Raw genomic sequence first — 13,981 nt, 5'->3', positions numbered from 1 at the left:
TGTTTAATCTGTGCTCAACCAGAAGCTGACTGTGAGACAAGGACTGGAAAGGAAGGGACTCATTTGGGAGATATAGCACATAGTAATGAGGAGTGGGGAAGATGGGGAAGGTAAGGCAGCCAATCAAGTGTGGCTGTCAAGTCAGCTGCTGCTGCAGGTGGATAGAGATTAATCCCACAGAGAAACTCTAGAAAATGGTGTAGAACACGTACCTCAGAGATCTTATTTGAAGGGCAAGTGTACTGGGGTGTTTACACAGGTCCCACTAGATGAGCTGTTCCTAGTGGGTTTAATTCTGAGCCTCAACAGCCTTCCAAGACACTGGAGAAAGACATTTCCCCCCCCCGCCCCCCGGAGGGGTAAGAAGGGAAGATCCTTGCAGGTAGAGGGCAGCCAGACACATACACAGAAGTGGTATCATTTAAAGGATAGCCAGGCACTGCTCTAGAGGCAGGGGACACAGCAGGAAACAAAACAGAGAAAGAGCCCTGTCCTCATAGGGCATTTCTTCTGCGGGAAAGACTGATAATAAAGGAAGAAAGAAATATATGTAAGGTATCACATGATGACGAGTCCTGTGGAGAAAAATAAGTACTGAAGAGTCTTTGAGGGAGGGAGAAAGGGTTGGTTCTGATTCACAAAAAAGGGACCAGGGCAGGCCTTAGGAAGATGGCATCCTCAAGGAAAGACCTAAAGGAGGGGAGGGAAAAGGCCGTCTCATGGTTGCCTGGGTAAGAAACATTCCAGGCAGAGGAAACAAACACTAAGGCCTTACGGCAGGAGTGTTCCTGGGGTGTGAGGGACAGGAAGGCCTGTGAAGCTAAGCGGGGTGGGCGCAGGGGGCAGATTGCAGAGAGGAGGCCCAGCAGAGCAGAACCTTGTTGATACTGGGAAGCCCTGTAAGGGTCCTGCCTGGAGCAAGAGTCTCGGGAGAGCAGAAGTAGAGGACGACAGACTCTAGCTTCTACTTGAACAGATGGCTCTGGCTGCTGTGTGCTGGGGAGGGTCAGGAGGCAACTGCAATACGCTCCAGTGGAACAGTGCGAAGCCATTAGATTCTAAAAATACGTATAAGGTGGAACCAAGGTGACCGGTAGGAAGGTTGGATGTGAGAGAAAGAAGAGTCAGTGTGTTTGGCCTGAGCACCTGGAAAGAGGAGGCCTTTTCCTGAATCAGAAAAAACTTGAGAAGGAACAAGTCTTTGGTCAGGGGTAATTAGGTGCCTGGCTGTGGGTATAAAGTTGTGGTGTCTTATAGACACTAAGCGGAGGCGTTGGTAGGAGGCTGAATGTAGGGGTCTGGGGTTCAGAAGAGGTCCTCACAGGATAAAATATGGTGAGTCTGTCAGCATATGGATGGTCTGAAGACCTCCAAGGGAGCAAGCTACACAGGAATGATGAGGGAGCTTAGGGAGATGAGACCATGAAAAGGACATTGAGAAAGGGCACCCAGTGTGGTGTCCTGAAAACCAAGTGCAGAAAGTCTTTCTAGGAGATGAGACTGATCAACTGTACATGTATACCCAGGCCACATTTATACAGATGTGCATGCAGAAACATCCTCTCTGTATAGAGATACAGATACAAGTAATTCAGAGCAATAGTGGTATACTATATAAACAGATCTGCGACTCAATTTTCTTGGTAAGTGTCCCATGGGAATACTATCGGTCTACTCCATCATTTAACGGTTGCAGAGTATTTTACTGTATATATGTATCATAATTAATTTTTCCCTATGGATATTTTCCCCAATTATAGAACCCTAATTACACAGCAATGGGAATCTTGTGCATTCCTCTCACACCTGTGTGGTTGTCTCCTTGGGATAAACCCTGGAAGTGGGGTTGCTGATTCAAGACTCCTTCCTGGGCAGCCTCAATAATCTACGATGTATTCAACATGGACCATCCTTTGCTATTAAGGAAGAACCCCTGGGGTGTTATTCCAGGTAGACCCCATTGTACGGGGAAGCTTCCAAATGCACAGAGGACACAGGGGAGCTATCTGGGTAAACTTCTGTTAGAAGGAGGGCAGATGTTTGGATCAAGTAGAAAAGTCCACGACAGGAAGCAATGTGTTGGTACTAGCCTTCAGCCTGACATATGAAACTGCAGCCAATTTCTGAGTATAAAAACCACTCCATTTCCACATAGAACAGAACAACTCTCAAGGCCTGCAGGCTCTCCAGCAGAGCCACTAAGAGCTTATTACGTCAAGAGCAAATGCAGCAGACGAAGGCAGATGTGCCTTTTTGCAATGACTGTAATTAACTCCCAATCTTTCTCCACACTTTATTTTTGCTGGCTGGATTTGTCATTTAGCTGTTAGAACAAGCCTACTACATATCTCAGATTTTTCCCCTTTACCTTGTCATTCCTAGCAACACCATGACTCCATCACCTGTCTGGGCACATACAGAGTCTTTGTCTGGATGTCAGGACACCTTGCACATTTAGTGGTAACCTTGAAAACAGTGTCTACCGGCCAGGCAAGGGACTTCAGGGCATTAAAGGACAATGTCTTTAGTCACGTATATCATCAAGTTTAGGGAAATACACTGAGACACCTTTTGATTCATAAGGAGAAGAAGTTAATGACCAACACAGCCATGCCTTGGATCCATTTATTCCCATCTCCGGGTGGGTCTGTAAACAACATCATCCCAGGATTCAGAATCCACCACTGGTACTTGACCCTTGGAAATCACAGATGAGTGATACTCATCCAAGAATGAGTTCCCTACACTAAGTTCTTAACCACTAAGAGAGGCCTACAAGAATGTACCTGCCAGTCTGAAGTTTTAAAATGTTTTAGGTCTGTGTGATCTGGCTATATGCTTTTCAGTTCACTTTACCGTGTGACATCCCTTTACTATGACAGAACCTTAAGCCACACACACACCAATTCAGCCACTTATACTGTTTCCTCCCTTCTGCTCCAAGGGCAAATGTCCGGTCCAGTCTGGAGGTCAACAGGGAGGGTTTTCTTCTATGTCATAGCTGAAATAAAAGTTATTTTATCCCAAGGATATGGTAGCTAGAGGGCAGCCTACAGAATTTATGCCAAATTGCATTCCTTAAATAATATTTCACAGTTTATTATGAGACAATCGCCACCAGACCTATAGGACTCAGGGTGATGTTTAAAATCAGAGCCCAGGAGTGACCACCACCCCGTCTTCCTCTTCCCTGGCCTGGCCCTGCCCACGCCGTCCACTGGTCTCTCCTCAGAAGGCCTCTCCTCAGAACGCCGTGTAGTAGTGCTCTGTTGTGCTGACGATGTCACTCTGGTCCTCCAGGAGCTCCAGCACCTGCTGCAGCACACCTTCACTCAGGCCCGGGCTGATGCTCAGGCGAGCACAGGCCAAGATGTGCTGGAAGTGGCAGCCCTTCTCCGTGTCTGCTGAAAAAGGCAGTTGGCTAAGTCTGGCATGCCTGTCAGGCCCCCCTTCCCCTTCTTAGCCCTCCCCCTCCAAAGCTCCCAAGTCAGGACCTGCATTTTAACAAAAACCCTGTTCTCAGGACCCTGATTTCACCACATGACGTGGACTCACAGCTCAGGAACTTGGGCCTTCAGGGAATGCTAATCATTTATTATCTATAACCGAATGGATTTTTAGTACTTGATAATCTTTTTCCTCCAGTGCAGTTACATGCACGAGGGCACCTATTCAGGGCTAAACCCACAGCTTCCCAGGCAGAAGCCATCTTGAGATGGACAACAGAGCTGGTTTACGGCAGCCTCCACAGTCTTCCCGTAAGTCCTGACTAACGAGACAGCCTGGGGAGGCAGGGATTCTGACCACTACTCCGTTCTCATTCCTCTCTGCCTAGGCTTCCAAGCAGTCCTGTCCACGATGGCTGTGTTCTAGTAATCTGCTTTCCTCCACGCAAAAGAAACCCAAGACTATTTAGTTTACAATGATAAAAGTTCAGGGTTTAGCAACCTCTTTCCTACTTCAAACCAATGATTTAGAGAAGTGGAATGGACAGTGAAGCTGTGACCATTAGAGGGTCAGGGAATCCACTCAATGGGTTGTGTGATTAGCATTTGTTTCATTATCAACAGATTAAGAAAGAAGGGAATAGGAAATTACAAAATGCATTGCATTATGGTACTATAAGTATTATTTTGTGAAACTTTTTACCTGTATATAAATATACACATGTATAAGTATATGCATTTTTTCATGTATGTGTATGTATATACATGTATGTGTGTGTGTGTGTATGTATGTGTATATGTATATATATATATATATATATATATATATATAGTACTGGATCATGATGTAAAATGCATTTGTTACTCTGAGTCAAAGTCAAACCTCATTACTGAAAACAAACCCTCCCCAGATTCACTTAAAGCCCCCCTGCAGGGCCAGGCTTGGCCTCTCCATTGCATCCCCAGCATCTGGCACATCTGTTGCTCCACACAGTTACTGACTGTTGTTTTCAGAGAATAGAATGCTTTAGGCTACAGGAAGGTGATTAAAGAGGTATCGTGGTGTTGGGCTAAGCATGGTTTGGGAGGTGGCGCACCTGAGCCCCAGTTTTCTCACCAATGGTGGGGGGGAGGGACTAAGCAGGGGGGAGGGGGAGGGCACCCCTGGGGTCCTTTCCAGCTCTAAGAGTCAGAGAATATCACAAGCAGTGCTCTTGAGCTAACGGAGACTTGCTAAATTCTGACCTCTAGTGGCCCTGTCAACTCAGCACTCCTTCCAGTTTGGGTTGCTTTTGAACAGCTTGCCACCTTCACTGGTTTCCAGGCTGTTCCTTCAACATTCATTCCATAAAGACTTCCTGAACCCTACAATGTGTGTAGTGCTGTAAAAGGAGGAGCAAGTGACAGAGGGAGAGCTGACTCCAGAGTCCAACAGACCCAAATTCAAGTACTAGCTCCAACTCAGGCAGAGCAGTTCACATCTCTGGAGGTGTAAGATGGAAAGAGAATCATCTACTTCACCAGGGGCTGTGGGGACTAAAGGAGCCCTGTGGCGGGTGCTTCCTACATGGCAATGATGACGACAATGTCATCTTCATAACCCAGATGGTGCACGTGACCTAGTCCCTGCTCCAAAGCAGCTTCAGCCCTTCCTGGGAAGGGTGATGCTGGAGGGTGGAGAGGGACTCCAACCAAACTAGGCCTGCACATGGCAGAGAGGGAGCACTGGGACTCTCACCACCACTTGGGTTTTCATAGGTCTTTGCTGGGCCTGGACGCCCAAGCTCAGGGCTCAAGAGGACCTACGGACACATGTGGGGCCCCAAACAGTGATGCTAACTGCCCTGAAGGCCTTAGACGATTTCTTCAGAAAGGCCATGCTGCCATCTGGGGGTTGTTTGGGAGGGATGCTCACAAAGTGACCTTCCAGTCACATGGGGAGAAGGACTGGTATTAGTTTTGCTTTATGTGTTTGGTAGAATTCACCAAGAAGCCATCAGGTCCAGAGCTTTTCTTTGTTGGTAGATTTTTAGTTACTGATTCAATCTCCTTATGAGTTAGAGCTCTATTCAAATTTCCTTTTTCCATGTGATTTAGTCTTGGTAGCTTTTGTTTCTAGGAACCTGGCCATTTCATCTGGTTATCCAGTTCGTTAGCATGCAGCTGTTCACAGTACTCTTTCACAATCTTTATTTCTGTACAATCAGTACTAATGTCCTCATTTTCATTTCTAACTTTAGTAATTTGAGTCTTTCCTTTTTCTTCTTCACCTCCCTTGAGCTAAAGGTTTGGCAATTTTGATTTTTTTCAAAGAATCCACTTTTGGTTTCATTTTCTCTATTATTTTCTATTCTCTACTTCATTTATCTTTGCTCTAATTGTTATTATTGTCTGTCGTCTTCTGCTAGCTTTGGTTTAATTTGTTCCTCTTTTATCTAATTGCTTAAATTGTCAGAAGTTCGGTTTTGATTTGAAATTCCTCTGATTTATAGTGTGTTTGTAGCTATAACATTCCCTTTAGTGCTGTGTCCCTAAACTTTGATTCCTCTAGCTATTTTCCAATTTCCTTTGTGATTTCTTCTCTTATCTACTAGTTAAGAGTGTTAATTTCCACAAGTGTGTTAAGTTTTCTAGTTTTGTCACTGATTTTTAACTTTATCCCACCGTGGTCAAGAAAATACTCTGTATGGTATCTTTTTTTAATCTACTGAGACTAAGTAGTAACCTAACATATGCTCTATCCTGGAAAATGTCCCATGTGCACTTGAGAAGAATGTGTATTCTATTGTTGGAGTGTTTTGTGTAGGTCTGTTAGGCCCAGCTGATTTCTCGTGGTGTTCAAGTCCTCTTTTTCCTTCTCTTCTGTCTGCTGGTTCTATCCATTATTGAGAGTAGGGTACTGATGTCTCCAAACAGTACTGTAGAACTATTTATTTCTCTTTTCACTTTCATCAATTTTTGCTCCATCTATTTTGATGGTGTCGTTAGGTACATAAATGTTTATAATTGCTATATCCTCTTGCTGTATTGAACCTTTTAGTAATATATAGTGTCCTTTTTTGATTTTAGTAATATATAATGTCCTTTAAAACTTTTGGTTTTATAGTTGGTTTTAGGGATCCCTGGGTGGTTCAGTGGTTTAGTGCCTGCCTTCGGCCCAGGGCATGATCCTGGAGTCCCGGGATTGAGTCCCATGTCGGGCTACCTGCATGGAGTCTGCTTCTCCCCCTGCCTGTGTCTCTGCCTCTCTCTCTCTCATGAATAAATAAATAAAATCTTAAAAAAAAAAAAAGTTCGTTTTATCTGGTATTAGTATAGCCACCCCTGCTCTCTGTTGGTTATTTTTATTTGCACACGTTATCTTTTTCCAACCTTTCACTTTCAATCCATTTGTGTCTTTGAATCTAAAGTGGTGGCATTTCTTTCTTTCCTTTTTTTTAAAGATTGATTCTTTAATTTATGTACATATGTATGTATGTATGTATGTATGTATGTATTTCTTTATGACACACAGAGAGAGGCAGAGACAAAGGCAGAGGCAGAGGGAGAAGCAGGCTCCATGCAGGGAGCCTGATGTGGGACTCGATCCTGGGACCATGGGATCACACCTGAGCCAAAGGCAGATGCTCAGCCGCTGAGCCACCCAGGCATCCCTAAAGTGGTTGCATTTCTATAGACTAAAAATGAGCTATCAGAAAGAGAAAATAAGAAAACAGTCTCATTTATAATTTCATCAAAAAGAATTAAGTATCTAAGAATAAACTTAACCAAAGAAGTGAACGATCTGTACTCTAATAATGATAAGACGCTGGTGAAAGAAACTGAAGATAAACAAATGGAAAGACATTCTATGCTCATGCAATGGAAGAATTAAGATAAAGATAAGCTGGGCGGGGAGTGTAGAGGAGAAGCAGACTCCCTGTTAAGCAGGGAGCCCGACCTGGAAATCAATCCCAGGACTCATGACCTGAGCTGAAGGCAGAAGCTTAAAGGACTGACCCACCAAGATACCCCACCATAAGACTTCTAAAAGAAAATATAGGCAGTAAACTCTTGGGACATCAGTCTTAGCAATATTTTTTGGATCTGTCTCCTCAGGTAAGGGAAACAAAAACAAAAATAAACAATTGGGGCTACATTGAACTTTTGTACAAAAGCATTTGCATATGAGGGAACCACCAACAAAACCAAAAGGCAACCCACTAAATATGAAATATCTGTGCATGGCAGATCTATAAGAGGTTAATATTCAAAATATACTAAGAATTCATATAACAACACCAAAAATACAAACAGTCCAATTAAAAAAGACCCGAATAGACATTTTACAAAGAAACCACACAGATGGCCAACAGACACATATGAAAAGATGCTCAACAGCACTCATCATCAGGGAAATGCAAATCAAACCCACAATGAGATACCACCTTATACCTGTCAGAATGGCCAGAATCAAAAAGTCAAGAAATAACAAGTGTTGGAGATGTGGAAAAAAGGGAATCCTCAAGTACTGCTGGTGGGAATGTAAACTGGTGCAGCCACTATGGGAAATAGTATAGGGGTTCCTTAAAAAATTCAAAATTGAAATACCATATGATCCAGCAATTCCATTTCTGGACATGAAATTCCATTTCATTTATCTGAGGAAAATGAAAATACTAGTTTGAAAGATATATCTGCACCCCTATATTCACTGCAGCATTATTTACAATAGCCAAGATAAAGAAATAACCCAAGTGTCCATCGATAGATGAATGGGTAAGGAAGATACAGTGTATATATACAATGGAACATTACTCAGCTATAAAAGCGAATGAGTTAAAAAAAAAAAAAAAGCGAATGAGTCTTGCCATTTGCGAAAATGTGGATAGACTTAGAGGGTATCACACTAAGTGAAGTCAGTCAGAGAAAGACAAATACCATATGATTTCACTCATATGTGGAATCTAAAAACCAAAACAAACAAACAAAACAGAAACAGACTCATAACTACAGAGAACAAACTGGTGGTTACCAGAGAGGAGGGGAGTGAGAGAATGGATGAAGTAAGTGAAGTACAAACATCCAGTAATAAAACAGTGATATGAATGTAAATAGAGGTAAAAGTCAATATTTTAATAACTTTGTACGGTGATAGATGGTCACTAGACATCATGGTGATCATTTTGTAACGTATATATATAAATGTTAAATCACTACACTATACACCTAAAACTAATATAATATTGTAAACCAACTATACCTAATTTAAAAAAGAGAGGTGCCTGGGTGGCCCAGTCGGTTAAGTAACTGACTCTTGATTTCAGCACAGATCATAATCTTCAGAGCCCCCTGTTGGACTCCCTGCTCAGCGAGAAGTCAGCTTCAGAGTCTCTCTCTCCCTCTGCCCTCCTCCCGCTCACGCATACTCTCTCTAAAATAGATGAATAAACTTAAAAAAAGAGAAAACTGATGCACAGGCCTGCCCAAGATCACACAGCTACAAAGAGGTAGACGTGGGATTCAAACCCACGGAAGGGGGGCTGGAGAGCCCAGCGCTTCACCTCTGCCATGCTGCCTGGCTTTAGACAAGCCCAGTATCAGTGCTTAGGGACTGGAAACAGGTTTCACGTTTACAGTCCTTTCCTTATTGTAAGTTGTTCCGTTACTGACTTATAAAGGACTAGAGATTTCATGTCCTACCGATCATCCTGATAAGGAAAAATTCAATGCTGTTATTTTGTATAAAAGGTCAGAAACGAACAGCCCAGTAGGAATGATTAAGTGGTTGAAGATCTATCTATACATATAATGGAATCCTGTGCAGTGATTAAAAAAGACTGAGGCACTGTTATGTGTGCTGTTGCTGAATGACTTCAAGAAGCCAATGTTAGATCTAAGGTACAAGATGTGGAAACTGAGAATCGAATGTTAACCTTTACTTGTGGGGCTTTTTAAAAAGAAACTACACAGGTATGTTTGTAAGTATTTATAACATCTCTATAACAATATGTAGGAAACTGATTAACAACCACGGCCTTTGGGAACATAGACCCTGGAGGGATTCTGACTTTCTGTGTGCATTTTGCACTGTTTGACTTTTTACCATGCCCAGACATGATATATATATGTGTGTATCTTTTTTTCTAATGTCATAGGTTTTTTTTTTTTTCTATGACAAGAAGTGGTCTCAACAGATTCCAAGACAGTCCCTATGAGGTATTTTGACTGGTATTCTCAGTTACTAATGCTCCAGAATTCAGCTTCTGGGAGTGTCCTATTTCTGGGGACTAGCTTACAGCTTTTAGAGGCTCCCATATACAGAGTGGCAGAGGCTGTCCACCTTGACATACACACTCACCAAGGCAAGAGGGCTGGGGGTTAGAAGGGGTGTAAAACCTGCCACTTTTACAGACTCTCAGGTTACCAGGCAGTTTGGTTCCCCTGAGAAGTGTGAATTCCTTTCATTTGCTTCACCAGGCACTGGGATTATTTCAATCCATCCTGTTCCCAATGCAGATCAAAATAAGATCTGGCTAGTGGCCTACAATGAGGATGAGTGCAGGAAGGCTACCTGGGGAGCAGCCTCTCATCTCTTTGGTTGAAGCACTCCACATTTCAGTGCTCTTTAAAACACCCTAAATAGTGGGTGGACAGGTTTTCCCCCAACTCAAGGATACTCGACCTTGTTCTGAATGATGTAAACAAAAGCCAGAAACCTTGCATTAAAATAATAGATTGCTTTCAGTTTATTTTAAGATCTGTTGTCACCCTACTCTGGGATGTGACCTCATCGGTTCTTAAAGGCTAAAGCAGGGCTGCATACCATAAACCCCAGGTCTGGAGACCCGGTCCAGCTCCACCTGCTGACAGCCTGGAGCAGGACCAAGCCCTGGGGATGGAGTGGCTGAGAGGGCTGAGGGTGGGTTTCTCTGAAGAGAAAGCAAGCAGGCTGAAGAGACCTGCCATCATCAACAAGTCTTCCCTGCTCTTCCAGGCTTGTTTATTGGCAAATGGCAAAGTTCATTATCAGCATATGTTTGCAAAAGACAGACTGAAAAGTCACCTTGAAGTCTGATCAGTTTACATAGGATTTAAAGATAGGACTAGTGCTTTCTTCTTTTTCTGACAAGTGTGAAGATGGTAATGTCTATTGTCAGACTATCTACAGTTTGAGTGTCTAACCACTAGGGGTTGACCTAACACCACTAAAACCAGCTGTATTTTAAACCATTTCTTCTGCAAATTATCAGGTTCCACGATGACTGAATTACACTAATCATAAACTGTAATGTCTAGAACCATTCCTCCTCACACTGAAAGGCTTGATGTTAGAAGAAAGGAAGCTGTCTCGTCTGGGTTCAAAGACAAGGGGCAAGAGTAGAATAAGAAATAAGACAAATTAGTGAGAATATGAGAACCAGAAGATCTGAAAGTCCTGGCCTCGTGTCTTACCTCACTGTACAAGAGTCACCTGCGATGCTCACCTGTCCAGCTCCTGTCCCAACCCCTAATGAATCAGAATCCCCAGGGTTGGGACCTGAGCACTGCATGTTTAAAAAAGCTCCATGGCCAAGTCTTATGTGCAGCTAAGGTCAGAACAACCCTGAGAGTCTAATGCTCCCTTTACAGAAGAAGAGACTGAGGCTCCGATAGGGCAGGTGTATTGACCAGTCGTTTTTCCAAGTCACTGCTGGGGAAAGCCCCAGGTCTCCTGACTCTCCATCCAGTGCTCTCTGGGAAGGAACAGTCCCTGGCAGTGCACCGGGGTACCACACACACATACATTCCACCACTTACGATTTGGTTTTTGGCAGTCTTCTTGAATGATATGGTGGATCTTTCTATGTAGTTCTTTGTCTTCTCTGGTTACCTAAATGGGGAAAACAGGAGACAAAGCATTCTTGAGCAATGAAGTAGTTATGTCATCTGACTCCCAGCTTGGTATTTAGGATAGTTTCTCAAGATTTCACAATAATCACCATCCCTACACAAACAATAGGGTTTTTGACACCTGGCCTCTTGTCAAACCCGCTCAGGGCTCTGCAGTTGGCCGAGAGGCACACTCCCTTGGCAGGTGGTTTACTGGGGCCATGAGGTCACGGAAAAACGGAAATTCCATACTTTTAAGGTACAACTTCCTTCTCAAATATTCATGACACATTCACAACGTTCCTCATACTCGCTTTTATATTCAAAGGGAGGCATGACTGATGAAAGTCTCCAACCAGGACTCCTTCCTCTGGGCCCTGACACATGTCTCCCATCTCCTTACTTTTCTTCTTTCTCCCAATTACAAAGAAAAACAAATGAAATAAAAACTGTCAGGAAAAGCTAGCAAAAGAGTACATCTAGCCCATCCATTGAAACACTTTCTGTCTCAAGGGCAAACATAAGGAAGCTCCTTTCTGGGGATCCCTGGGTGGCTCAGCAGTTTAGTGCCTGCCTTTGGTCCAGGGTGTGATCCTGGAGTCCTGGGATCAAGTCCCACATCAGGCTCCCTGTGAGGAGCCTGCTTCTCCCTCTGCCTGTGTCTCTGCCTCTCTGTCTCTCATGAATAAATAAATAAAATCTTAAAAAAAAAAAAAAAAAAGGAATCTCCTTTCTCAACCAGCTCAAGTAAGAGGGAAGAAGTAACCAAATGGGTTTCACCTTCATGTTCCATAATAAATCTAAAAACAAAAAAGAAAAAAAATCAAAAGAGGAAAGAAGGAAAAGAGGCAGAAGGAAGAAAGAAAAAAGCAAGCCTGCGAACAAATACATGTATAAGGAATTGTATGTCCAGACCTAGAGAACAAGCAGTCTTGGGAATGCATGGGGATACTGGCAACGCCTGCTTTCTCTTGACTCACAACGTTACTGTGAAGATTATCTAGAGTAATGGGGGTGAGAGCTGCTGAAAGCAAGAAAGCACAACACAAACACAAGCCATCTACAGTCCTGTGACAGTGACTTCCCCAAGGCAAGGCCTTCTGGAAAACAGAAACCTGCAGGTTGGGCGAAGAGGTGGAAGGGGAGGAGTGAAGGCAGAGAGGGGGATGATGGTTCTGTGAAGGAAGAGAGCTGGTACTGTGGGATCTCCCCAGCCCAGCTCACACTGATTCACAGGAGGAAGTGCCCTAGCCCTGCCACACCTTGGCCCCAGCCAGCTGCCCAGGTCCTGCTGCTACCCTGGGAAGAGCTTTCTACAGATACAGGGGACCAACCCTAAAGCCTCCAGGGAGAATAGGAGGGGTAGGGGAAGCATGTCAGGGTGAGCTGCCCAGCAAGGGTTTCCCCTGCCCTACCAGACCTTTCCACACCAAGAGGAGGTAGTCTGCACTCATCCTTACACAGATTAAATACCCTTTTCAAAAGTTACTCAGGAGCACCTGGCTGACTCAGTGGGTAGAGTGGGTGACCCTCCATCTCAGGGTGAGGAGTTCAAGCCCCATACTGGGGTGTAGTGCTTAAGAAGAAAACTGGGGCACCTAGCCGGCTTGGTTGGTAAAGCATGTGACTCTTGATCTTGGGTTATGAGTTCATACCCCTACTGGGTGTAGATTACTTAAAAATAAAATTTAAAAAATTAAGTTACTCAAATAGTATTTAAAACACATCTTAATTTATTTTTTTGAAAAGATTTTTATTTATTTATTCACGAGAGAGACAGAGAGAGGCAGAGACACAGGCAGAGGGAGAAGCAGGCTCCCTGCCGGGAGCCCAATGTAGGACCTGATCCCAGGGCCCAGGATCATAACTCAAACATTGAGCCACCGAGGTGCCCAACACATCTTAACTTAAAAAAACTCTAAAATAGGGAATCACTAGTGTAAATCAACATTAAGAAAATGTCCTATTCAGGAAGGCTTCCCCTCAAGAATCATGTCTGTAAATACCAAGACTTCTGGGATTCCTCAGGACTTTGATCTGCCTCCAGGACAATCACTCATGACTGACGGCACACTACCAATGTCATGAGGAAGCCCGTTTTCACTGAAAAGTTGGCTCCTCCAACTACTAAAGGTAGGCTGTGAGAGGTGAACCTTTAGTCTGAGGCAAGCAAGCACTTCCACCCCTGGTGGGAATGTCAACTAGTAGCACTTTGGGAGGTCAATCACTCTGTGTTGGCCAAATGCTTAAAAGTACATGCCCTTTGCTCCAACAATTCCTTTTTTAAGAGTCAATCATAAAAAGAGAAATGCTTACATGAATTCACAAAAATAGCCAAAGCAACACTATCTGTGAGAGCAAAAGACAGAACCAACCCCAACGTTGACCAGAAAGAAGTGGTTAAAAGTGTACAACAAGTACCCATGATATGGAGTACCATGTGAGGTCAAAAAGATTGAGGAAAATTTAAAGTACTAACATGGAAAGATGCCTGTGATGCGCTATTTTGGTACCCCGCCCCAAAACTGCCAGGCATTATTTACAGATTCTCCACTGTCCCAGGGGACACCTGTCAATGTCCTGAGACATTTTTGGTTGTCACAAGTCAGGGGCTGCTACCTCTATCTAGTTAATGAAGGCCAGGGATGCTGTTAAACATCTACAATGCAAAGGAAAGCCATTCA

The 13,981-nt window shown here is 43.7% G+C and overlaps 1 protein-coding gene across 8 annotated transcripts in view; it reads right to left on the bottom strand.

Annotated features, from left to right (window-relative positions):
- The window catches only part of STN1 (STN1 subunit of CST complex), a 63,376-nt gene that overhangs the window by 17,324 nt on the left and 32,071 nt on the right, over positions 1-13,981 (bottom strand). For 6 of the 8 annotated variants that reach the window (XM_041745036.1, XM_041745037.1, XM_041745039.1 and 3 more), the window contains 2 exons: positions 11,226-11,298; positions 2,612-3,404 (listed from right to left, as the gene is read on the bottom strand). In XM_041745036.1, the coding sequence (XP_041600970.1) occupies positions 3,244-3,404; positions 11,226-11,298 (234 nt within the window). In that variant the 3' untranslated portion in view covers positions 2,612-3,243. Of the gene's footprint in view, positions 1-2,611; positions 3,405-11,225; positions 11,299-13,981 lie in introns of those variants that run through there. The other 2 variants (XM_041745038.1, XM_041745041.1) reach the window with 2 other exon arrangements.

Source organism: Vulpes lagopus, chromosome 2, assembly GCF_018345385.1.
Source record: "Vulpes lagopus strain Blue_001 chromosome 2, ASM1834538v1, whole genome shotgun sequence".
Classification (NCBI taxonomy): Eukaryota; Metazoa; Chordata; class Mammalia; order Carnivora; family Canidae; genus Vulpes; species Vulpes lagopus.
The sequence above is the reverse complement of the archived record's forward strand: the minus strand, read 5'-3'. Positions and strand labels throughout refer to the sequence as shown.